At 41.7% G+C, this 25,367-nt stretch overlaps 1 protein-coding gene across 1 annotated transcript in view; it reads right to left on the bottom strand.

Moving 5' to 3' along the window:
• Positions 1-23,686, bottom strand: part of NUP160 (nucleoporin 160) — a 48,859-nt gene extending 25,173 nt beyond the window's left edge. Inside the window, exons 1-14 of the mRNA XM_021685187.2 lie at positions 23,520-23,686; positions 23,138-23,249; positions 17,450-17,660; positions 16,710-16,932; positions 15,118-15,196; positions 14,086-14,200; positions 13,302-13,460; positions 6,823-6,900; positions 6,465-6,562; positions 5,157-5,241; positions 3,670-3,738; positions 1,375-1,458; positions 921-1,091; positions 40-139 (exon numbers count right to left, since the gene is read on the bottom strand). Coding sequence (XP_021540862.2) covers positions 40-139; positions 921-1,091; positions 1,375-1,458; positions 3,670-3,738; positions 5,157-5,241; positions 6,465-6,562; positions 6,823-6,900; positions 13,302-13,460; positions 14,086-14,200; positions 15,118-15,196; positions 16,710-16,932; positions 17,450-17,660; positions 23,138-23,249; positions 23,520-23,619 — 1,684 coding nt within the window. The 5' untranslated portion in view covers positions 23,620-23,686. The remainder of the gene's footprint in view (positions 1-39; positions 140-920; positions 1,092-1,374; positions 1,459-3,669; positions 3,739-5,156; positions 5,242-6,464; positions 6,563-6,822; positions 6,901-13,301; positions 13,461-14,085; positions 14,201-15,117; positions 15,197-16,709; positions 16,933-17,449; positions 17,661-23,137; positions 23,250-23,519) is intronic.
• Between the last annotated feature and the right edge of the window lie 1,681 nt (positions 23,687-25,367).

Genomic DNA, 25,367 nt, shown 5'->3' with positions numbered 1-25,367 from the left:
AGGAAGGGGCTTAAACATGGACACAGTAATTATTATTACCATCAGATATAGCTGCCTCATCCTCTGCCAAAAGGTTCTCATCAGGCAGGAGATACAAATGATCCACTAAGGAGGAAGGCACAAGGAAAGACAGGTATCCCTGGAAATACAAATCTTCCAATTACACTTTTTGCAATGAATGTTTACAGGTATAAAAAAAATTGAGACCTGAATCTTATCACGAGGAAACACCAGACATATCCAAGCCGAGAGACACTCTATAAAACAACAGGTATAGTTTTCAAAAAATGTCAATGTCATGGAAGACAAAGAAAGGCTGACAAAAGCTCAAGATTAAGCTAAATAAACATGACAACCAAATATATCCAAGATCTTAGATTGGATCCTATATCAGAGGAAAAATTATGGGCACAACTGGTAAAATCAGAATGTAACAGTACAATATCATATCAATAACGAATTACCTGATCTTTAAATTGTGCTGTGGTTATGTAAGAATACACTGTTCTTTTTTTTTTTTTAATACACTGTTCTTAAGATACATAGTAAAATATTTAAGAATACAGGGGCATAATGTCTATGACTAACAGTCAAGTGGCTTAAGAAGAAAAATATTTATGTATAAAAGGAGGGAAAGCAAATGGAAGCTAACAAACAATGAATCTGGGTGAAGGGTATACAAAAGTTCTTTGTGCTACTCTTGTAACTCTTTAAAGTTTGAAATTACTTCAAGACATAAGGTAAATAACGTAAAATGCAAGAAAATTATAAATAATGCAGAAGACTATCTAAATACAAATGAACTATAATTCTAAAAGAAAAAAAAGTACTAAAAGCTAACTATAACATTTGACTTGACTGATAGTCTGAAAGATCCGCAGACCCATCTAAAGGAGTTCTATATGCTTTAGCTCCCTTACTTTTTTCAGTAGGCACACCATGTTTGTGTGTGGATTCAAATGAAGGGCAAGAGGGTGAGAGAGGGCTTCTTGGTACTGAAGACAACAGGCATAGAACTTGCACCAGAATTCCTGTTGTAAATTTCGAAACTCCTCCTGGGAAAATTCATATTCTGTTACACTTCCTTGGAGCTAGCAAAGAAGAAGTGGGGGGGGGGGGGGAGAGAAACTCTTAATACCATTTGGGATCTTTCTTCCCCAAAACATAATTGTCTAATATCATTTTACTAAGTTATAGCCAAATGAATATCCCATATTATGCATTACATGCCATAGACTATATATATCTAATTTTCAAATTAAAAGGTTAACATTTATACTTCCTACTAACAAGGTCCAGTGAACAACTTGAACAATTCCTCAGTAGCAATCTACCCTGTACCAAGAAATTATTCTTTCTCTACCCAAACCTCACCTCACTTTCAACAGCTAAAGTGACTTCTTTCTTCAGTTCACTCCATGAAAGATCTAAATTCCTCTCAGTTCCTCGACAGAAAATCTAAAATTAAAGGAGACATTTTAGAGTATTATACACTACCCAAAACTGAATGAGAAAGACTTCAATTTAGAAGGCAATGAGCCAATACACAGCTATACAACAGAAACTGAACATGCCTGAACATCCAGAATCTGTTCTGCAGCCTTGTCTAACTCTGCGAATAATTCCTGTATGTAAAATCATAGCCAGTTTGAAATCATTGTTGTTTTTTTTTTAAATCATTTATATAGACCAGAAAAAACTACAGAAATCCATGAATCTGACAGAATTAGAACAGGGTAGGAAGGGGCTTAAACTGGATTACAAAAAGCAAAAAAACCCCTGAAAGGCTATTGCTCAGCCAGAAGGAAGATATAAAATGATGCTAAATACACACACCCGAGACTGGCACAAAAGCAAGCTAGAGTAGTCCTGTGGCTGGCCACTCTACTAGGAATGACTCTCCTAAAGGAGAGCATTTATTTTATTTATTTATTTTTTAAACATTTTATTTATTTTTTGACAGACAGATAGAGTGAGAGAGCACAAGCAGAGGGAATGACAGAGGGAGAGGAGAAGCAGGCTCCCCGCCGAGCAAGGAGCCCCACATGGGGCTCAATCCCAGCACCCTGGGATCATGATGTGAGCCGAAGGCAGACGCTCAACCAATTGAGCCATCCAGGCGTCCCTAAGGAGAACATTTATGCCTTAGTGATTATTTAATATTTCAGTGTACAAGAGATATCATAAGACAAATACATTTAATTGTTAACAAGGAAGAAGGCTGATGGGATGAGAAGAAAAAATACCTTAGAAGGGAGTGACCGTGTCACCCACAAGTTTTAGCAGAGAGAAAACAGAAAACATGCGACAGCCAAATGTTTAAGAATGTATGTAAAAGAAAAGGGTCTAGAAATGGTATCATCTGAGAGAAAGTTAAGGAACTGGGTGTATTTAATCTGGAGGAAGATTCCTAAAATATTTGAGTAGTTGCTTTGCAGAAGACAGGCATGTTCCATGAAGTCCCAGAAGAGAGAACCCACCAAAAGGATAGGGGCTAAATGTGATCTAATATTGGGAAGAGCTTTTAAATAACAGCTTGGGAACAATAACTCACACAAGAGCCAGTGGGAAACTGATCACAGAAGGCAGAGACAACCAGGAGCTGAATGGTGGTTGGAAAAGCCTCAGAAGGTGTTTGTGTGGAAGGTCAGGTGAGGAGATTCTGAGGGACCTTTCAATTCTATGAGTGATTATTGGTTTTTTTTTTTTTTTTTAAGATTTTATTTATTTATTTGACAGAGAGAGAAAGACAGCGAGAGAGGGAACACAAGCAGGGGAGTGGGAGAGGGAGAAGCGGGCTTCCTGCTGAGCAGGGAGCCTGATGCGGGGCTCGATCCCAGAACCCTGGGATCATGACCCAAGCTGAAGGCAGATGCTTAACGATGGGGCCACCCAGGCACCCCTGATTCTTCTATTTTTAATTCACGAAGTTAATGGCAATTTAAGGAAGCCCAAGTGACTTTAAAGTAAAGAATCCTTTTGTAAAGCATTAAGTATCTCTTAAGCCATGTGACTTTGAAGATTAGATTTTCAGAGGTTTTTTTTGAATCTGAACTAAGTCAGACCTTCGTTGTATTAACAAAAGGGTAAAAGAGAGTACCATCAAAACTAACCAAGAGGGGCGTCTGGGTGGCTCAGTCGTTAAGCGTCTGCCTTTGGCTCAGGTCATGATCCCAGGGTTCCAGGATCGAGCCCCGCATTGGGCTCCCTGCTCCGCGGGAAGCCTGCTTCTCCCTCTCCCACTCCCCCTGCTTGTGTTCCCTCTCTCGCTGTGTCTCTCTCTGTCAAATAAATAAATAAAAATCTTAAAAAAAAAAAAAAAAACCTAACCAAGAAAACATTTTAAATTTCTTTCAAGTACTGAGATTACATGCAGAATAGTATGTATGGTATCTTTACAATAGTGAAGGCACAAATTTCTCTTCTTACTACTGGCACACTTCAGTAGTCACTGGGAAAGTACCCACAGCTCTACCTCCCTCTTGGGAGTCTTACTTAATGGAAAAAACATTTAAAAAATTACACTAATAAACACATGTATCTACAACTGCAAAAATATGTTTGGTGTTTAGTGTATATAAAACAACAAAAATTAATAGTAATTATTAATTATATAATGATAGTGACAAAGTAAGAGATAGTCTAAATATTAAATCTTTTCTTGCTGACCTGTAAAGCTTTACATAAAGCTGCATTTATGAATCGTCCTGGTGTAAACAGATTCTGCAAATACATCTCCTGTTAGAACAGTAAAACAAAAATTAGTGTCATTCTAAATAGATAAAATCTGGAAAAATTTGAAGGAAGAATTCATCACATTAGCACCAACATTTGAGTTTCCATTATATAAATATAGCCTTTCTATATTTGAGCAATACCAAATACTAGAGCAGTTCTCTTTTCACATTGAGAAGACTGCAATGTCTCTGGGTCAACTAGGTGTACTATAATGAAATCAGTGTGTTCCTCATGGAGTACTTCATAGCATTCCACTGGAAAACAGAGCTTGTCAAATGCCAACCTTAAACGGAAAAGGCGAACCTCAGTTTATTGGTGATACACACTGGGAAGAGAACAATTAAACTAAACTGGTTTCTACACAATCCACAAAGTGGCTCACATATAAAAGAAAAGGAACCAAGAATAGGCATTACATGTAAAAAACAAATAAAAACCTGCAATAAGCTGTCACTAGCAGGGAAATGAAGTAGAGAGAAAAAAATGGGAAGTCCTATGTTGCCTAATTATTCTGCCCAAATTTTTAAATCAGATTTGCAGGAAGTAGCAAACCTGACTGACCTTCATTCAAATTTCCTTCCTCCTACTAAGGTTCTAGGGAATGACCTCAGGCCCATAATCTTCAACCTCATTTTAACATGAAGGGATCATCTGAAAGCTTTTGCTTCTACTTATCCTGAGGGTATCTCTGAAAAACAGGGAGACCGGCCTGTTTTGCTCGCTATTGTATTACCTTTTAAAGTTATTTTCTTCATAGTATATACGCTACCAGAATTTATCTGATTTCTAGTTTATACATGCATGTACCAACACGGTTGGTATAGTGGACACACAGTGTTTATGCCTGCCCAGGATCCATTTCCCTTCTTTTACTAACAAGTCCCTATCTTTCTCTGGGGAACCATTCCTCCTCTACCCATATTCCCCATACTCAACTGACCTCACCATCTCCGCAAGAGCAAGGTGCAGGTTGGACAGGTTTCTCATGCCAAGCCAGATTACCTATTCCTTCTGCTCAGAGTGACTACATCAGAGATCAGCACATGGTTCAAGCCAGGTAAATGAGAGTCTACTTCAGGACCAGGGACAGAGGTTCTTTCTTTCCTCTGGGGTTCCTAAGTTCATAGATTGCACAGGTTCAAGGAGCCTGCCTGAGAATAAACCCAACAAGGAGGAAAGCAGAATAGAGAAAAAGGAGAGATCAAGCCCTGAAAGCACTGTTCCAGCCATGGCTGAAGCCAGGTAACTCTCAGCTTCTCAGCTGCACAAATCAATACATTTTCCTTTTAAGCTTAAGTCAGTTTGAGGTGGGTTTCTTTCACCTGCAGCTGAAAGGATTCAGACTAATACAACTGATTCTTCTCAAACTAATGATCAGAGTAAATCATCCCCTTACATAAGACTTTAATGTTGCTTACTCTGGGGTCTTGATCATCTCTGAGAATGATCTCTTCCTCTGGCAGAGAGTGCATAAAAACTGAATTCCATTGACCTGCAGCATTACTACAGAGAAACAAAAAAGACCATCAACCTACATAAAAATGATAACTAAAAGCTTAGTTGTTGATCTAGTAAAAGTTTAAAAATAAATAAATAAAACTTATTTTCAGCAGTCTGGCTTTACAGAAGTGCTCTTAACAGTTTAATAGGCATCTTCCTGAAATTAAAACTCTAGCCACAAATATATAAATAATAGCTATTAATGTGCATTTACTATATGTTAGACACTATGCTAAGTGCAGTTAAGGGTATTACTCATGTAAGCCTTATGGTAACTCTAAAGGATGTACTACCCCCATTTTGCAGATAGGGAAAGTGAGGCTTAGGGCATCTCACAGCTACTCAGCTTCACAACTGGATTCAAACTCTCATCTGATACCAGAGTTCTGCTTTTTACTATTTTGCTGGAATGCTATCTATAAGGGGTATTTTCATATTTTGTGAGGTGTGGCTCAACCGTCTGGGGCAACTATTCCTTTTATTCTGCTTTAGAATACAGGGTTATGAGGGATCCCTAAGGTTCAATTAGTTTAGTTCCAAGGACATTAAACTGTATGCCAGGGAATCCTACCCAGGTCATTTCAGGGGTTACACAGTGTTTGATTCAAAATTATTTTTTTAATGTATTTTGTATCTACTAAAAAACATCTTATACTATTATCATGTACATTAATAGTATTAGAGACCAAATATACCTAATATTAGAGATTATCAACACGTTAAATTGTGTTACGATTTTATACTCATAAAATACTAGTTTTATATACTGGAGTTCATTATCTTTCAGAAAAAGGGGTTTCCTGTTTTAAAAAAGTTTGAAAAGCACTATACTTGTGCAATCAATGTCTCTTCTTATGATGAGGAAATTGAGTACCCAAAGGGGCTGTAGTATCTTTTGGAAGTTGTGGCTGTCAGAAATAGTCTGCTCAGAAGCAAAGAAAACTCCCAAATTAGAATTATTTTGGGTATGTGCCATTTCTCCCAAGAAATATGGTATTTTCTTTATCTCATTCCTAAGTAATTCTTCATTTTGTTCTAAAACCAAAAGGTAAGAAATAACACAAAATGCAAAAGGAGGAATTTCGGAAAATAGTTAACAACAGGCAAGCCCAGGGATGAATCCTTTCAATGCGAACACCTGACTTTGGTTCTACATAAAAAGCTCTGTTTTCTAAATATGAAACTCCTTGGGGTGAGGCAGGATGACAGAGGTAAGTGATCCATACTGTTCATAGTTGATGTATTTCACAACAGTTTGGTTTTCAGCATCATGCCACATGGCCCAGATATCTGTAGAGGTTATGGCAAAGTCAATCAGTGTCTCCTAGGGGGAAATATGAGGGAAAAAGAGGTTAAAATAAGAAAGGGTAATAGCTTATAGTGACTTAAATTTGTATCAATAGGAGGTAAAAGCATAAAAACAAAAGATGGTACCACAAGAACTTGGTAAAACCCAGATGAAATTTTGTTTGCATGTATCATTAAATATTCCATTTTAAGATTTCCATCCCTCTACAACATAGTTGAGTCAGTCAATACTTTTTTCCTGTACTTGTGTGATATGCAAAGGATGATCCAACCTACCTGAGAAGTGAATAGGGAGGAAATGTGATCTAGGCTATAGCGGTTATTCTCAGTGCTCACCAGCTGGAAAATGCAGAACTGTTGAAACATAAGTTGATAATTTATTACTTGAAATAATCAACATGCTATTTTCTAAGAGTTATGAGCATCCAGAAACCAATTTTTTAAAAAATGTGGTAAAATACACATAACATTTATCATCTTAACCATTTTTAAGATACAGTCAAGTAGTGTTAAATACATTCACATTATCATGCAACCTATTTCCAGATATTTCCTCATCTTGTAAAACTGAAACTATACTCATTAAACAACTCCACACTCCCCTCTCCCTCCAGTCCCTGGCACCCACCATTCTACTTTCGGTCTCTATGAACTTGACTACTCTAGGCACTTTTTATATAAGTGGAATCTTCTTTTTTAATATAATTGGAATTTTTTTTTTTAAAGATTTTATTTATTTGACAGAGAGACAGCGAGAGCAGGAACACAAGCAGGGGGAGCAGGAGAGGGAGAAGCAGGCTTCCTGCCGAGCAGGGAGCCTGATGCGGGGCTCGATCCAAGGACTCTGGGATCATGACCTGAGCTGAAGGCAGACGCTTAACGACTGAGCCACCCAGGCACCCCATATAATTGGAATCTTAACAGTATTTTCTTTTTTTGTAACTGGATTACTTCACTTAGCTTAACATCCTCAAGGTCTATCCATGATGTAGCATGTGTCAGAATTTCCTTCCTTTTTAAAAAGGTTGAATACTACTCCATTTTACGTATATACCATTTTTATTTATTCATTCATCTGTCAAGGAACACTTCGGCTGTTTCTAACTTTTGGCTATTGTAAATAATGCTATGAATATGGGTGTATAAATGTCTTTTTTTTTTTAAGATTTTATTTATTTGTCAGAGAGAGACACACAGAGAGAGGGAATACAAGCAGGGGGAATGGGAGAGGGAGAAGCAGGGGGAGTGGGAGAGGGAGAAGAAGGCTTCCCACTGAGCAGGGAGCCCAATGTGGGGCTCGATCCCAGGACCCTGAGATCACGACCTGAGCCGAAGGCAGACGCTTAACAACTGAGCCACCCAGGCGCCCTATAAATATGTCTTTGAGACCTTGCTTTGAATTCTTTGGGGGTATATACCCAGAAGTGGAAATTTGCTGAATCACATGGTAATGCTATGATCAATTTTGTTTTGAGGAACTGCCACGTTGTTTTCTACAGTGGCTGCTACATTTTACATTCCCACCAGCAACGCACAAGGGTTTCAATTTCTCCATATCCTTGTCAACCCTGCTATTTTCTGGGTTTTTTTTGGATAGTAGCCATCCCATGGGTGTGAGGTAGTATCTCATTATGGTCAGAAGCCTGTTTTTAAGTTTATATTTTTACTAAAGTACCAGAGATAATTAATTTGAGAGAGAGCGTGAGAGTGAGCACGCGCTCCGGAGTGTAGGGGAGGGGCCCAGGAAGAGAATCTTCAAGCAGACTTCCTGCTGAGTATGGAGCCTGATGCGGGGCTTGATCTCATGATCCATGAGATCATGACCTGAGCTGAAACTAAGAGTCGGCTGCTCAACCGGCTGAGCCACCCAGGAGCCCTGTACCAGAGATAATTTAAAACATACGTGCAATACATATCAACACTAGTTAACCTTACTAAAAACTAAACTCTGTAGTGTAGTATTTAACTCTACTACCAAAACAAATATTTTCAAACTCAAAAAATGATATTTAATGGATATTTTATTATTTATTTTTTAGATTTTATTTATTTATTTGACAAAGAGAGACAAAGCGAGAGAACACAAGCAGGGGGAGTGGAAGAGGGAGAAGGAGGCTTCCTGCAGAGCAGGGAGCCCGACGAAGGGCTCGACCCCAGGACCCTGGGATCATGACCTGAGCCGAAGGCAGGCGCCTAACGACTGAACCACCCAGGCGCCCCTAACGGATATTTTTAAGTAATTTTTTGGATAAAGAAAATTCACTATAAATTGATGAGTGACAACGACTCTGTCTTTATAACACAAGCAACTGTCCACAAGGAAGTACTAAAAGAAAAATATACAGTGAGAGTCCCTCTTGGGAAAAAAATAGCAGTGTATGAAATATGGAAAATATATATAGTATTCATATTCATCTTAGCCTAGAGCTATATTTTACAAGTTACAGATCTCAACCCCTTAGTGGGATGTAAATCAATTTAGTAGGTCTCAACCATGTTAAAAAAAAAAAACAAAACAACGTATCAGAGTTCATCAGTTCATCACTCCTAGTACAGGTAAGCATGTTTCATGAAAATTTTTTTGTTACATGTCCATCATCACATATGTGTATAGTAAGTAGTAAAATAAGATATTTCTTATTATAGATTCTAGCCAAAAAACAAGTTGGAAAAATGCTGGGCTAGTGTAGTGCTTCTCAAACTACTTACCTGTAGTAAAGGACCAGCTTTTTTTTTTTTTTTTTTTTTAATTTCTAACCTGTTGCAGATTGATACTTTTACAAAATACAGAAACCTTGACTGTGAATGTCTGTAGCAATGTCAAACCACTATAAATGTCTCTAAAAGTTTTCCTCTCACTTTCTGTAGTTATCTTACTGCAAACTGGTAACCAAGAATTTGTGGCCCAGGACCAGTCCACAGACCACACACCACGGGTCTGCAGGACTTCTGTTTGTGAGTTGTCTTAGTGTCTTTTTTTTTTTTAAGTTTTTTACTTATTTGAGAGAGAGAGAATGAGAGAGAGAGCACATGAGAGCGGGGAGAGTCAGAGGGAGAAGCAGACTCCCTGCCGAGCAGGGAGCCCGATGCGGGACTCGATCCAGGGACTCCAGGATCATAACCTGAGCCGAAGGCAGTCGTTTAACCAACTGAGCCACCCAGGCGCCCTGTCTTAGTGTCTTAGATGGAATACAGGCGGCAAGCTTATGATCTCAATGAGAACAAGACGCTGGGAATGACCAAAGTAATACACTTACTAAAGAATTAGAATCCAAAGAACCAAAAGAAAAATAAGAAACAAATGAAATTAATAGCAATGGACATAAGATATTACAGATAAAAGAAAAACAAACTTCAACCATCCAGATTAGGGGAAACAAACAGGCCGAAGAGCAGTTTTTGTGAAAGGGGGAAAAAAAGGACTACAAGTTCATTATGACCGGAATAGGCCTAACCGCCAAAAAAGCTGATTTGATTTTAGGTTTCACTAATAGAACCATAATGCACAAAATGAAGGAAATAATAGCTCTGCTCAGGGGCGCCTGTGGCTCAGGTCATGATCTCAGGGTCCTGAGATCCAGCCCTGAGTAGGGCTCCACACTCAGCAGGGAATCTCTTTGTCCCTCTCCCTCTGCCCTCTCTGCCGCTCATGCTAAGAAATAAACAAAATCTTAAAAAAAAAAAAAAAGCTCTGCTCAATTTGACAGCACTCCTACATTCAATTTTGAATCTTTTAGAGGCGTGCTTCTAAAAATGTAGGCCACAGACTGTTTCAGGGGATCAGTGAAGCTGAAACCCTTTCCTTTTAAATTTTTTTCTAAGTAATCTCTACATCCAACGTGGGGCTCAAACTCACCACCCCAAGATCAAGAGTTGCACGTGACTGCTCTACCAACTGAACCAGCCAGCCCCCACCCCTGTGAGGCTGAAAGTCTTTTCATAATAAATACATTATTTGTCTTTTTCACTGTGTTGTTATTTTTGCATTGATGATGAAAAAGCCTAAATAGAGGGTAAAATTACTGGTGTTTTAACATGAATCAAGGCAATGGCACCAAACTGAATGCCCTTTCATGATAAAAACAATAAACTAAGAGCAGAAGCAAACTTCCTCAACACAATAAAGGGCATTTATGAAAAATTCACAGCTAACATCATACTTGATGGTCAAACACTGAAAGCTTTCTCCCTTAGATCAGCAACAAGACAAAGATGTAAGCTCTCCCCATTCTATTCAATATTGTACTGGAGGATCTATCCAGGGCAATTAAGGGAAAAAAAGGCATTCAATTGATTCAATTGGAAAGGAAGTAATAAAACTATCTGCAGATGAGGTTATCTTGTATATAAGACAGTCTAAGGACTCCACTGTAACACTATTAGAATAGAAAAAAAAAGAACAGAAAAATTCGGCAAGGTTGCAAGATACAAGATCAGTATATAAAAATCAACCGTATTTCTATAAACTTGGATTGTAAAATCTGAAAATTAAATTGAGAAAATAATAATTTCATTTCAATAATTTCATTTATACTAGCATTAGAAGGAATAAAATACCTAGAAATAAACTGATCAAAAGAACTGCAAAACTTATACTCTGAAAACTACAAAACATTGTAAAAAAAAAAAAAAATTAAAGATCTAAATAAATGGAAAAACATCCCATGTTTATGGACCAAAAGACTTAATATTGCTAAGATGGAAATACTGTCCAATACCATCTACAGAACCAACATAATCTCTATCAGAATCTGTCAAATAAGAAATATATATATATTGGTCTCTGCCCCAGCTCCTGATGAGCTAAAACGCTTGTATTTTCCTGAGTGATGAAAATGATAGGAGCATCTTATATAGAGCTACTAAATCCTTTGGAATTTCCTGGGTGATAAATGCCTTTTTTTTTTTTAAGTAGGCTCCACACCCAACATGGGGCTTGAACTCACCTAGAGATCAAGAGTCACATGCTCTATCAACTGAGCCAGCCAGGTGCTCTGGAAACACCTTTTGTTCGAATGAGGTAACTCCTGGATAGCTTCAGGGTGGGGGATGGTCACCAGGAAGACCAAGCCATGATTGGAAGTTTGGAACTTTCAGCCCCAACCCCATTCTCTGGGGAGGCTGGGGGAGGCTAGAGACCAAGTTAATAATGAATCACGTCTACGTCATGAAGCCTCCATAAAAATTCCTATAGTATGGTATAGGGAGAGCTTCCAGATTGGTGAACACATCCATGTACCAGAAGGGTGGCACACCCCAACACGACAGGGACAGAGGCCTCTGAACTCAGGACCCTTCTGGACTCATCCTCTATACTCCTTCATCTAGTTGTTCATCTGTATCCTTTAACATATGGTAAACTGGCAACTATAAGTTAATGTTTCCCTGAGTTCTGTGGGCTACTCCAGGAAATCGAGACCAAGGACAGGGTCATGGGCTGAATCAAGACCCCAAGGCAGTAAAAGGGCGCCTGGGTGGCTCAGTCGGTTGAGTGTCCGACTCCTGGTTTTGGCTCAAGTCATGATCTCAGGGTTGTGAGATTGAGCCCTGCGCTGGGCTCTGCACTCAGCAGGGAGTCTACTTGGGATTCTTTCTCTCCCTCTCCCTCTGCTCCCCCCTTTCTCTCTCTCAAATAAATCTTTTTTTTTTTAAATTTTTTTTAAAGATTTTATTTATTTGAGAGAGAGAAAGACAGCAAGAAAGGGAACACAAGCAGGGGGAGTGGGCGAGGGAGAAGCAGGCTTCCTGCTGAGCAGAGAGCCCAATGTGGGGCTGGATCCCAGGACCCTGGGATCATGACCTGAGCCGAAGGCAGATGCCTAATGACTGAGCCACCCAGGCACCCCTCAAATAAATAAATCTTAAAAAAAAAAAAAAAAAGAGCCCAAGGTGGTAAAAAGAGTATCCATTTTTGGCTTCAGGTGTAGGTCATGAGCAGGGTATGAGGGCTTTCACACATAGGTAGAAGGGTGGGAACTCAAGCAGGATGATGACAGTATCCATACAGACTAGCAGTCTGTATTGGTGATCAGAGCCCAAGTAGGGGAGGGGGTGTCCTCTGAAAGGGAGTTGCAGAGTATCAGCCCAAATAGAGTAAAGAAGGCATCCAGAGGGAGGGGCAACCTGTAGTTGGGCATCAGAGCCCAAAAGAAGTGAAGGGGGCACCCAGAAGGGCACCTCCAGCATAGTGAGGAAAAACCCTACCCTCACTGGAATGTTATCAGGATTAAACAGATAATATGTGTAAAGTATGTGAGCCCAGAGTAAGCACAGTCCAAGCATTTGCTATTAATGTACATAAGGGATCATGCCAAACACAGAGTATCCAACAAATGGTTGTTTACTCTATTATTACACCATTGTATTACACCCTAAATACCTCATCTACATACAACAACCAGTGTTTGGAAGATGAGCAAAATTATTTCTAAAAATTAATCTCCCTCCAACCACTTAGTAACACCTACGTCCCTTTCATGATTCCATTTTTCCACCCAGACGTCCAAATTGGCTCTTTGTTTAGCTTTGGTTAACTTTTCCTTTCAGATCCCTTTAAACTCTCAACTCCCTTTCATCCTGACTTCTTCAAGATCTTTAAATTCACGTATTAACACAAAACCCATCATTTCCACAGAAACAACACTGGAAACACCTACGCTGGTGTGAAGAGCTTAAACAGACTCAATGAATATACAGCCCCCTCCTCACATCGGTACATAGTGCATAGCTTGGCAGAGGTCTTATGTGTTTCATACCTGTCCTTGTTTGGGCACATGCATGTACACCCCTATGTAGAGTCCCATGGAAGGGGAATAAGCAAGTCGTAATTTATGTCCAGTCCCAGCGGCGAGCCGAATGTCTTTAAACGTGGGAACATACTCCAGCATGTCGGCGGCCATCAGGCACATCTGGTCCTGCCCAAGATGAGTCAACAAGTAGTGTCAAAGAATATCCAAGCTAGAAAACAAATTCCTTCCCTTTCGAAAGGAGGCACATCCATTACATCTACCACTCTTTCTCTTTTATCTGCTGAGGGACACTACAGGGTTTTTTAAGGGTGAGATGAAAATATCTCTTCAGTCTGATAAATAAAACCATCAACTGTTTTATGAATCTTAAAAACTACTTTATAGGGCAACCCATTTAGGACCCCTCTCACTCTAGACAGCTTTCTTTCCTTTCTGCTCTCACCTTCACTTAATAAACTTTCACTTCACCCTTTAAAAAAAACAAAAACTATTTTATCAACTTGCATTTCAAAAACATTTGTTCCTTTTTTAAAAAAACATTTGTTCCTCTTAAGTGAAGCGTATTCTCTGCACTATTTTAATTCTGTAGGATTCATAATTAAAAAAATATTTATATAAAAAGACAAATGTGTGAAAAATAAAGCTAAATGGAACTGAGTCTAGAAATGGCCTATACTTTCCAAACTAAGTGATCTTAATAATCTTTGAGAGAAACAGCAAGACTGATTTCAATTTTCTTACAATTCACAATCCTATTTTAGCTTATAGTGACTATAAGTGTAGCATTTACCTTGTAAGACCACATTCGTAGTTTATGATCCTGGCACAGAGCAAAGATGAAGGCATCGTGCTCAACACAATGAACAGCAAGAGCGAAGGGACGATCAGAAAGTCCCTGATCACCTCTAAAAACATAAGACCCAATTTTAGGGTTTTAGTGTTATAAATATCTGATTAGAATTTGTAATTAAAAAGATAAAACAAAGTTATAAATGTACACTCTTAATCAGTAGAAGGAGCTAAGAGTTTACATACTGGTATAAGATAACTGTATTTTCTATTTGATTTACAATCAACCACTATGATACATTTTAAAAGGCTCTATATAACACAGGAATAGAGTTTTTTTTTTTTTTTTTAAGATTTTATTTGACAGAGGGGCGCCTGGGTGGCTCAGTTGGTTAGGCGACTGCCTTCGGCTCAGGTCATGATCCCGGAGTCCTGGGATCGAGTCCCACGTCGGGCTCCCGGCTCAGCGGGGAGCCTGCTTCTCCCTCAGACCCTCTCCCCTCTCATGCTGTTTCTCTCTCTTTCTCTCAAATAAATAAATAAATAAAATCTTAAAAAAAAAAAAAGATTTTATTTGACAGAGAGAGACACAGCGAGAGAGGGAACACAAGCAGGGGGGAGTGGGTGAGGGAGAAGCAGGCCTCCCGCCGAGCAGGGAGCCCGATGCAGGGCTCGATCCCAGGACCCCGGGACCATGACCTGAGCCGAAGGCAGACACTTAACGACTGAACCACCCAGGCGCCCAGGAATAGACTTCTAATCATCAAAAACTTTCTACTTCTAATATTACATAAAATTGGATTTGATAAGTCGGGGCAGAGCACTGAATGGAATATTGTGAGAATATATACGGAAAATCACTTTCTGCTATCAAGGTGTCCAAGGTGTGGCTCTCAGATAGAATGTGATGTTTTACAGACTCTTCTCCTTTTCAGTGTAATGCTTATCTGCCTTGGAGTAAGACTAATAGGTGCTGACCAGTGCAAAAATTAAATTCTTGGGCCCTCTGATTTTCCCACCAGACACCACTTACCTGATGGCTGTTGGCATCCAGCCTATAAGCAGCCGTTGCATTACTGAACTCTGTTTCAGTTCCACAACTGACACCATTCCTGTGAGATTGAAAACAGACCAATGATATCCAAGGCACCTCTTGGTTAGACTCAGAGAAACCCAACAAGAAGGATGCAACCATGAATAAGGTGCTTAGAACAGGTGACAGGCTTCTACATTTCTATATGAAGAAATTTTAGGATGCAGCCCATCCACATACATCCCACTTAAAATACTTTGAATCATTATTGGATCAATAAAAATAGCACTAACATATTCCTAGGGAAAACTTTTGCCATTTACAAACAGTAACCCTATTGCTGCTCAGAACAATCATTCTTCCCAAAAGAAACATTGGTTTCCTTTCATGTGCCAGGCACAGTTCTAGGTACTGAAGATTTAGCAGTAAATAAAACATAAAACAATACCTGTGGTCTTGGAACTTATATTCCCACAGGGAGGAGGGCAGAAGCTAAATCAAGCAGAATGATAATAGGTGAAAGCAGGAAGGGTACAGTGAATGCTGTGGCAGGAGGTGCGTGTGTACGTGCAATTTTGAAAAGGGTGGTCAGAGAAGGCCTCACACTGAGGGATCACTGAGTAAAGACCCAGAGGAGTTGAGGGAATAAGCCAAGTTAGTAGCTGGAGAAAGACGGTCTCAGGCAAAGTCCCTGACGTAGGAGCGTGATCGGTATGTTCAAGGAACTGCAAGAAGGCATGAAACTGGTGCACGGAAGGCGAGGGGAAAAAAAAGAAGCTGAGGTTAGAGAGTCAGCAGTGGGGGTCACTGTAAGATAATGTAAGGACTTTGGGTTTATTCAGCATGAGATGAAGAACAAACCCTCACTAGAGGGCTTTAAGCAATGGAGTGACATGATTCTACTAAGGTTAAATGTATCCGTCTGTCCCAGAAGTCTCTGTAGAGAGGTAAGGAGAGGTCTGAGGGATATTTAGGAAGCTAATGCAATAATCCAGGCAAGAGACAGTGGTGACTTGGAGGAGGTTATCAGCAGAACTTCCTCGTGTCAGTTAATTTAAGTATAGAACCTCAACCTGAAGGTAGATAAGTAGTCAACTCCTCTCTACTACAGGACTTAGGATAGGCTATCTTACAGCTATTTGATTTACAATCTTCCCACGCTCCAAAAAGGTTTACAATTCCTCATCCACTGTATAAAATCTTACTTTCTCAGAAAAAAAACAGTACAAGCATTACAGACTCCTTAGGCAAGCAACACCAAATGATCATTTCAGGGGGAGCAGTGAAGCAATTCCTGCCATGGATGATGGGTATGGACTTCTAAGGTTTTTTTTTTTGAAGATTTTATTTATTTGATAGAGAGAGACACAGCGAGAGAGGGAACACAAGCAGGGGGAGTGCGAGAGGGAGAAGCACGCTTCCCACTGAGCAGGGAGCCCGATGCGGGGCTCGATTCCAGGACTCTGGGATCATGACCTGAGCCGAAGGCAGATGCTTAACCGACTGAGCCACCCAGGCGCCCCGGACTTCTAAGGTTTTAATGCCAACATTCCTTGTTTAAAATTAAATCCAAGTTCAGTTCCCCTTCTTACCAGGTATGTCATAAGGAGGTAGTTTAAGAACAAAGATTCCCCCAGAAGCAGATGGTAGAGCAAACAGAGCCTCCCCATCATTGCTAAGCCAGGCTGCCGAGGTGGTAGAATTAGGGGAGAGTCCAGGTACAGCTGGAATTAACTGAGAGTTGCAAGGATCCCTGAAATCAACTTTTCCAATGTCAGTAAATATGGACTGCATCTGACTTTCAATTACCAACTCCTGTGGAGTAATGAAAAAGAAAAACCTGTTAAATCAAAACAAGCTGAATTTTGCTCAGTTCCTTTCAATTGCTACAAAAGCTTTTTTTTCTTTTAAGATTTTATTTATTCATTTGAGAGAGAGCTCGTGAGCTCGAGCATGAGCAGGGTGAGGGGCAGAGGGAGAGGGAGAAGCAGACTCCCCGCTTAGCAAGGAGCCTGAGGCAGGGCTCAATCCCGGGACCACGAGATCATGACCTGAGCCAAAGTCAGATGTTTGACTGAGACACCCAGGTGCCCCTACAAAAATCTTTAAAGTAAGAAATGAATTAGCCTAAAAAGAAAGCTAATTTTAATAAAAATTATTTCTTCAACTTAAAATGTGCCTGATCATTTTAAATAGTAACTATCAAAGTATGCTTGGTGAGAGGTTACAAATCCAATTTTCCTTCAATTTCCAAAGGACACTGCTCCAGCATTAAATTTCTGACAGCCAGAGTAATCTGAGAAATAAAGGATATTACCCTTAACCAACTTACACTCCTATACATCCGGGAAGGGTGTGGTAAGAGTAATCTGTGCACTGTTTGATTGGTTAATATCAAGATTATCACATGATTCTGAGTCTCAGAGACATGAACCCCTCCAGGTAAGAGGCTGCAATTTTGGAATTTGAGGCGAACTGTATTATTCAACAGATTTACGTCCAGTGACTCTTCCACCAGCTCCAATGTATCTCCAGAGGTCTTCCTATTAAAAAAGAGACATTTGTTCACAAAGTTTATGCTTTTCTTTCTAATTGACTGTTGCTTTGAAATATATGGGAATAGTTTCCAAGTGAATTTTCCCAAGTTGAATGTTTTGGGTAAACAAATTCAGATCAATTTTACAATCCAAACCATCACAGTATATTCGCTTACAAAACACAGCACAATATAAAATTCAAATCTTATTATAGTCTCTGTTCAATGGAGGCATTTCCAAACTTAATGACCCATTTATTTAGAACAATGATACTCAACGCAATTAAGCCCCCTATAAAGACAATTCACACCACACCCCCCATTACTTGCAGTGGAATGTGGCCTCCACTATTAGTATCATAGCATCATACTACAGTGACCTTAATAAATGTGACTCTTTCCCCTTCTGTGACTTGTTCCTGCTAGGTAGGATGCAGGGCAGACTTCTTCAGGCGCATCTCTGCCATATGGTAGCCTTGGATCATAGAAAACACCATGCTGGGAAAGCCCTAACTTCTCATCACCTTGTTTACCATACTGCCTGCATCTGCCCCCAAAGAGCACATCTCCTTCCAGCAATCCAAGGGCAATCTCTAACTTTCTCACGTATATCCCTCCTGCGTCCCTCTCTCCTTCCTCCAAAGCCTTCTCTCTACATTCACGTATGCTCTTCCCTGGTCTCTCCCCTTCCATCACCCTGTTCCTGCCCCGACCCGGCTACCCCAATCTCTCCTTTCCCCTCCATGGCCACATCTTGTCTTTTTCCTCACCTCCCTCATACTCCTCAGCCTGCCCTCTTCTCACCAAGGTCGTCACACCAATCCCAATGGATTCCTCAGTGCTGTTCTTACTTGACCGCTTTGCAGCATTCTACACACTTGACCATGTTGTCCTGAAAAGTCTCTTTGACTTCCATGATACCACCCTCTCCTGGTTTCATTCCCCCATCTCTAGGTGCTCCCTCTCCTCTTTGACCTGATGCCTACTTTTCATTTCTCAAACCCTGTTCCTGGGTCATCTTATCTGCTCACTGTACACATTCTCTCAAAGCACATCTTACCCACTCCCAAAACTGTATGCCCCGGGGCGCCTGGGTGGCTCAGTCGTTAAGCCTGCCTTCAGCTCAGGTCATGATCCCAGGGTCCTGGGATCGAGCCCCGCATCGTGCTCCCTGCTCAGCGGAGAGCCTGCTTCTCCCTCTCCCACTCCCCCTGCTTGTGTTCCCTCTCTCGCTGTGTCTCTCTCTGTCAAATAAATAAATAAAACCTTAAAAAAAAAAAAACAAAAAAAAAACCCTGTATGCACCACGTGAATTCTGATGATTTCCTAGGGCTCCTTTCTGCTAACTCATGGTATGTCATCAGCACAAGTTTCTGGATCCTGAACCTGATCTCTGAACAACTGCTTCACCTTCCTGCCTTGTGGTTAAAGCTGGGTCCTGGATCTTGCCTGAGGACACCCCTGGAGCCCTCTCTAGTGGTGGTAAGCTTTCTCTACCACACTCCCTTTAGGGGGTGCCTCAAGGTAGGGCACAGATGTCTTGCGTGCTCCCCACTACCACTCTGGGTCACTGTTCCTCCCTCCCTGCCCAAACCACTCAGCTCTCAAGTGTGTGCAAGTAGATACCACCTGCGATCCTTGCCCACTGCAGTGCCCTACAGTCCTGTTTCATTCCTTGAAGCCTAGCTCCTGCTCAGTCACTCTCTCCCACACTTCCTCTGCCATATCTATACTTTTTCAAATATCTCACTTTCTTCAATTCCCCTCCTGTAGTGATTGCCCTTGACTGCATATAAATACACTGGTATATTTCTTCCGCACCTTTGCATTGTCCTCCTGCTACCATTTGACTCCTCTGCTTCTCTCTCAGTAATGCTCCTTAAGAGAGCTGTTTTGTTCTCACAATTCCTGTCCTCTTCTTCTCTCCAGAGCTCAGTTTCTGACAAGGTCACCAATGATCTCCACCATTCAAAGGTCTATTTTCACTTCTCTGACTTATATGCAGTATTTAACAGTTTTTCATTCTTCTTCTCCTTGAAATATTTCCGTTAGCTTCTGGGATACCACTCTCTTTTCTTTCAACTCTTTACTTCCCTAGTTATTCCTTCCCAGTCTCCGTATCTTCCTAAATATTGGAGTGCCCCAGTGTTTAGTCCTCAGACCTCTTTTTCTCATCTATACAAGTTTTCAGCAGGGGGCCATTCTACCCCACTCCCTAAGGACATTTAACAGTTATCTGGAGATATTTTTGCTTGTCACAACTGGGAGGGGGCTGCTATTGGTCTGAAGTGTGTAGAGACCAGGGACGCTGCTCAATACCCTATAATGTACAGGGCAGTCCCCTCCAACAAAGACTTTTCTGGCCCCAAATGCCAATAGTGCAGGTGATCTCTAGGTGATCTCATTCAGTGTAACAGCTTTAAATGCCATCTAATGCCAGCAATTCCCAAATCTGTAACTTCAGCCCAAACTTTCCACTGAACTGGTTATTGTTTCAACACTTCCACTTGGATATCTAACAGGGATTTCAAATGAAACCTGTCCAAAACAGAATGCTTAGACTAGCAAACTTGAAAAACGCCTGCTTTACCTGCACTCTTTCCCAACTCAATTAACGGCATCTTTGTAACTTCCAGTTGCTCAAGCCAAAAATCTGGAGGTCACCCTTGACTTTTTCTGTATACTCTATATCTGATTTTTTTTTTTAAAGATCTATTTATTTGAGAGTGAGAGTGAAAGAGAGAGTACACGAGCCAGGTGAGGGGCAGAGGGAGAAGCAGGTTCTCTGCTGATCTGGGAGCCTGACTCAGGGCTTGATCCCAGGACCCCGGGATCTTGACCTGAGCTGAAGGCAGACGCTTAACCGACTGAGCCACCCAGGCGCCCCATAACAAACTCATCTTTAAAGCATAGCCACAATCAGAATATTTCTCACTGCCTCTACCAATACCACCCTGGTCTAAGCTGCCATTATCTCTTGTCTAGACTGTGGCACCAACCTCCTAATTGGTCTCCCTGCTTCTACCCTTTCCCTGCTATACTCTGTTCTCAACATCTAAAATGTTGAGATGTTCTAAAATCACAATTTAGATCATGTCATTCCTCCACTTAAAACCCTTCAATGACTTCTCGCCATCTAATTCAGAGTAAAAGTCAAAGCCTTAAAATTACCAACAAAACCCTGATTTGACCCTCAGCTACTTTATTAATCTATCCTTTGGTCATTCAGCTGCAGACTCCTGGCTCCTTGCCATTCTCTGAACATAACAAACAAGCTCCTGTCTCAAGGTTCTTTGCATTTTGGTTCCTTTTTCTTGGAAGGTTCTACCTGGAAATCTTATTCCCCAGATATCTACTTCCTCTGTTCAAATGTCAACTTATCACTGGGTCTTTCCCAAATAAAAGATCAACTCCTGCAGGCATCCCCCTTCCCTCTAACCTTCCTTCCCTGTTCTCTATTCCACTTATCACCGGACAAACTGTACTTACTTATTTTGGGGGATTACTGTTGTTTATTGCCTATCTGCCTCCACGAGGGCAGGGACTTTGTTTTGTTCCCTGCTGTACTCTCAGTCCCTAAACACTGACTAGAACATATTAGGCACTAAAAAGTATTTCTTAAATGAGATTTGCATGTCACCACAGGTCTCTTTTCAGAGCCTCGGACCTATAAATTTCAATGCCTACATGGCATTTCTGAAGGGCTGCTACATGGGTACTTCAAATTTAATATATCTGAAAGAATTATTCACATCTCTCCAAAATCCATCTTCTGCATATAAAAGGCAACCCTGCCACCCAGTATCTTGTTAGTCATACCAGAAACCAGGAAACTGTCTTTGCTCCCTCCATGTCCCTTCCCATCTTTTACCCCACATTCAATCTATCACCAAGTCCTAGCAAAGCTACCCTTTTTTCCCCCCATTGAGGCATTTTATTTGCCCATATTGCATCCCTAGAAAAAGAACCCCAGGATTTTCCCTCCTGTGTGTTTTGTCTTGCTTCTTCATGGTCCATGATGCCAGCTGAGTTGTCAGTACAATGAAACCAAACTGGCGGGACAGGAGCAGGTTATTCTGCCATTTTTCTAGATCTTTGAGCTGTACATCAAATCTGGGGCTGATCACTCCACATTTGTTTAACCTGCCCGTGAGGTTCACAACAATTTCCCCTGCTCTGTGATCATCAATGATTTCAAATTCGCCAACGTAACCATGCTTCATCATCACTGTGAGAAACCGGACAATGACTTTGGAGCATAGCCTAACAACCTGGTGTTTGCCTCTCTTTTCAGCATTGTTAATGTTCTTGAGAGCATCTGCCAAGACATTCATGTGCACCATTATGGCGGCACGGAAGAATGGCAGAAAAATGTAAAGCTACCTCCTGAATGCATCTCAAATCCATCTATTTCTCCTTTCCAAGCTACTCCCACAATTGAGCCACCAGCATCTCTTACTTGGTCCATCATAAGAGCAAGAACTTTTTTTTTTTTAATTATACCTATCTAATCCAAATTCATTTTCCAGGAAGTAAACTGATTTTTTTCTTTATGCAATTTTGATTATGTTAGTAAAGAGTTAGTAACTCTTTAAGACCCTTCAATGATTACTCAGTGTACTTGGGAAAAAAATCCAAAGTTGTCAGGAAGGATCTGAGTCCTGTTTACCACCCCCTCTACCCCTCAGTCTCTGCATCTCTCACATCACTTTCCATTTCACCCACTGCACTTAAGCCACACAGACTTCCAGTCAGTTCCTCAAATCTGCCCAGGTCTTTCTACCTCATGGATTTTGCATATGGTGATCCTACGTGCTGACTGCTCTCTCCCCAACCACCCACCTGGGCAACTTTTCATCCTACAGATCTCAGGTTAAATGTGGTATCCATGAAAGCCTTCCCTGTCCCACCAATAACATTTGGTCCTCTCATTAGCCTCTCACAGCCCCTATATTTTTCTTCTGAGGAAAGTACGAAAAATTTATGTTTATACACCTATGTTGTGGTCCCTTACTTTAGTGTCTTTTTCCTTCATAAAATTCCCCCATGAAACGTGTCTCCACATCTATTCTCAAACAGCTACAACATCTTCCATGATGGAAATGATGGTTGCTTTTGTTCACCACGTCATCTCTAGTAAACTTAGCACAATGCCTGACATGAAGAAGCTCAAATGTATTTGTAGAATGAAGGAAGCTGTAAAACACTATAAAAACACAATGAGTTCAAGTTTAAAACTGGTCTTTGGGGCTTAATCCCATAAGCTTTATTTCCTCTGCTTTTGGTGCTGCCTGGAAGGGCACCTCTACTAGAACTCTGTGTCCCCTTAATTTTCTCCTGATTTAGAAATCAAGAGAAAACAGTCTTTCTCTTTTCCTGACTGTCCATTACCGCCTCGGAGAATGACACTTTAGCAATAGCCGCAAAAACTCAAAGGCCCAACAATCCGACCTTCCAGGGGGGTTCGGCGAATACAGCTCTTACCAATGAATGAACCTGTTTCTAGTGACGGAGAATAACTTGCCACTTTCCATATAGTAGAAGCCTCCCGCGCTCTCACTGTATTTCACCGCTCCAGCCAAGGCATTTGCAGTCCCTGCAAAAGGAAAGTGGTCAGCCTGCACACCTGGTTATCTCGGGATGACAGAGACTGAGGGCGCTGAGAAAGCAGAGGGTGACGACTGACAAACTATACAAAGAGAAAGGGAAGAAAGGAGGACGACGTAGGACACTACGGAAGCTCTGATCCCGGGGATATAGGCATGTGGACCTAGAGGAGTATGAACCCGGGGTCAGAGATTTAAGGACCCATGGGAGGAGCCCGAGGGGAAGGATCGGATCGCGTCCTCTTTGGCTGCTTTCGTACCAATGCCGCAAACTGTGAATTCCCGAAAGTGTCTCGGCCTCTCGCGCTCAGCACCGCTGAGCTCCACGAAGCTCCGTTCCAGGGCTCCCGCTGCCGCCATCTTCCCGCCGCCGCCGCAAGGCCCGACGGGACGCGAGCTAGGCCGGGCGGCTATCGTCACTTCCGGGGCGGGCGTAGTTGCAGACAGGTGAGGAAGCCTGCGGGGAAGGGAGGGTACAACAGCCCGTTGCGAGGAACCCTCTCCAGGCTTCCAGGCTGGAGAACGAGAGTGGACAGGGAGGAAGCCAGAGGAGAAAGTGGCAGGGGTAGCCGACTCTGCTTGCGGGAACCTTCGCCTTGCCGGCTGGGACACCCCCCCCGGGGGGCGGTACCCTTTTCCCGGCGTCCTCGGGGCAGGGGGCGGGGGCGGGTTTGTTTCCATTTTGAAAACCCGGGCGCGGGCGGCAGGCGGCGGGCGGCGGGGCTGAGCTTCCCGGGAGGGGCGAGGTCCGGGGAGTCCGGGCAGCTTAGCGCCCTCTGCCGGGTTCCGAGTTCGCGGTCAGCCTTCCTTGCGTTGGGGTGGCAGCCTGGTCTCCTTTTCCGCCTTCAGCGACACGTGGGATGGGGAGAGGGCGAGTACTGGGGAGAGGAGATTTTTTTGTGTTGGAATCTTTTCAAGAGACTCTTCGTGTATTCTTGTGTTCTGGAACGTAATGCCTTCAATAAAACGTTGATGCAACTTGCTGCGGTTATATAAATGCTGCTCACTTGCATTCGGGAAAGGAATTTGCCTTTCGTTCCATTCCTGATCTGGATGTTTGGAAGATACTGTGGCTTTACCCGTATCTAGGACACAGAGGATGCTCAGTATTGGGGGAAAATGCTGATTTTCAGGGGAAAAGGGTTTTTCCTTGATAGTCACCGTTTGTTAAGCAAATGTTATTCTTACCGTCAGCAGTGAATGCAACCCTTCTCTATCATTCTCTGTTTCATTGATCCTATTCCGACGAGTCCCCCCCACCCCCCATCTTTCCAACTTGCTCCTAGGACTCCAATTCTAGCAATGCAATCCCTCCATCCCACCTAGGATCCATTGTTCTACCACCTTTTCACTGTCCCCCATTTCCTTGAGATTTCCTTCTTGCTCTGCTTAAATTCCATTTAAATTACTCCTTTGCCTAGCTCTCTTCATTATCCTCTGGTAAAAACTAGAACCTTGATTGAAGCCAAGTCTGCAGCTGAACAGGGCTGGAGAAAAATATACAATCATCAGACGTGCCTTCCTCTACCTCCATCATGATTCTAAACCTCCAGTGGGTCCGTACTGCTACCCAGCAAACACATTGTGTTTCCCTTGTCCACTTACTGTCCTAGATGAGTATTTCACACCTTCTGTAACCTGCAACATCTTCCCCCTCCTCCTCACTCTCAGCTTGCTTTTTCACTTAGAAAATTGATGAAATCAAAAGAGAATTTTCCCCACTACCACCTCTCCCTACCTGCCTTCCTCTCCTGTTACTATAAATTGAACTGTCCTTGAACTTGTGGAAGAACAACCTTTTTACATTTCCCCCTGCTCAAGGACACCATTCCAGCAGTTCTCTCTCCTACATCTTCAGTTCTGCCCACCACCCCCCGGCCCCCCCCCCCCAATTTACGGAATTGTTTCCCCAAGCACACAAACATGCTGTTATTTCTCCTTCCTGCCACACACAAAAAACTCCTCATTTGATCTCCACTCTCTGGCTACTATCTGCTACTTCAGAGCTCCTCTTCATTGTCACAGCAGAATTCAAGAGCTTTCTGTTTAATTTTTCTTTCAGTCTCTCTTAAATCCGCTTTTATCAGGCTTTGGCGCCTGTTGCTGTA

Source organism: Neomonachus schauinslandi, chromosome 11 (assembly GCF_002201575.2).
Source record: "Neomonachus schauinslandi chromosome 11, ASM220157v2, whole genome shotgun sequence".
Taxonomy (NCBI): Eukaryota; Metazoa; Chordata; class Mammalia; order Carnivora; family Phocidae; genus Neomonachus; species Neomonachus schauinslandi.
Note: the sequence above shows the minus strand (reverse complement) of the source record. Positions and strands in the feature narration are given on the sequence as shown.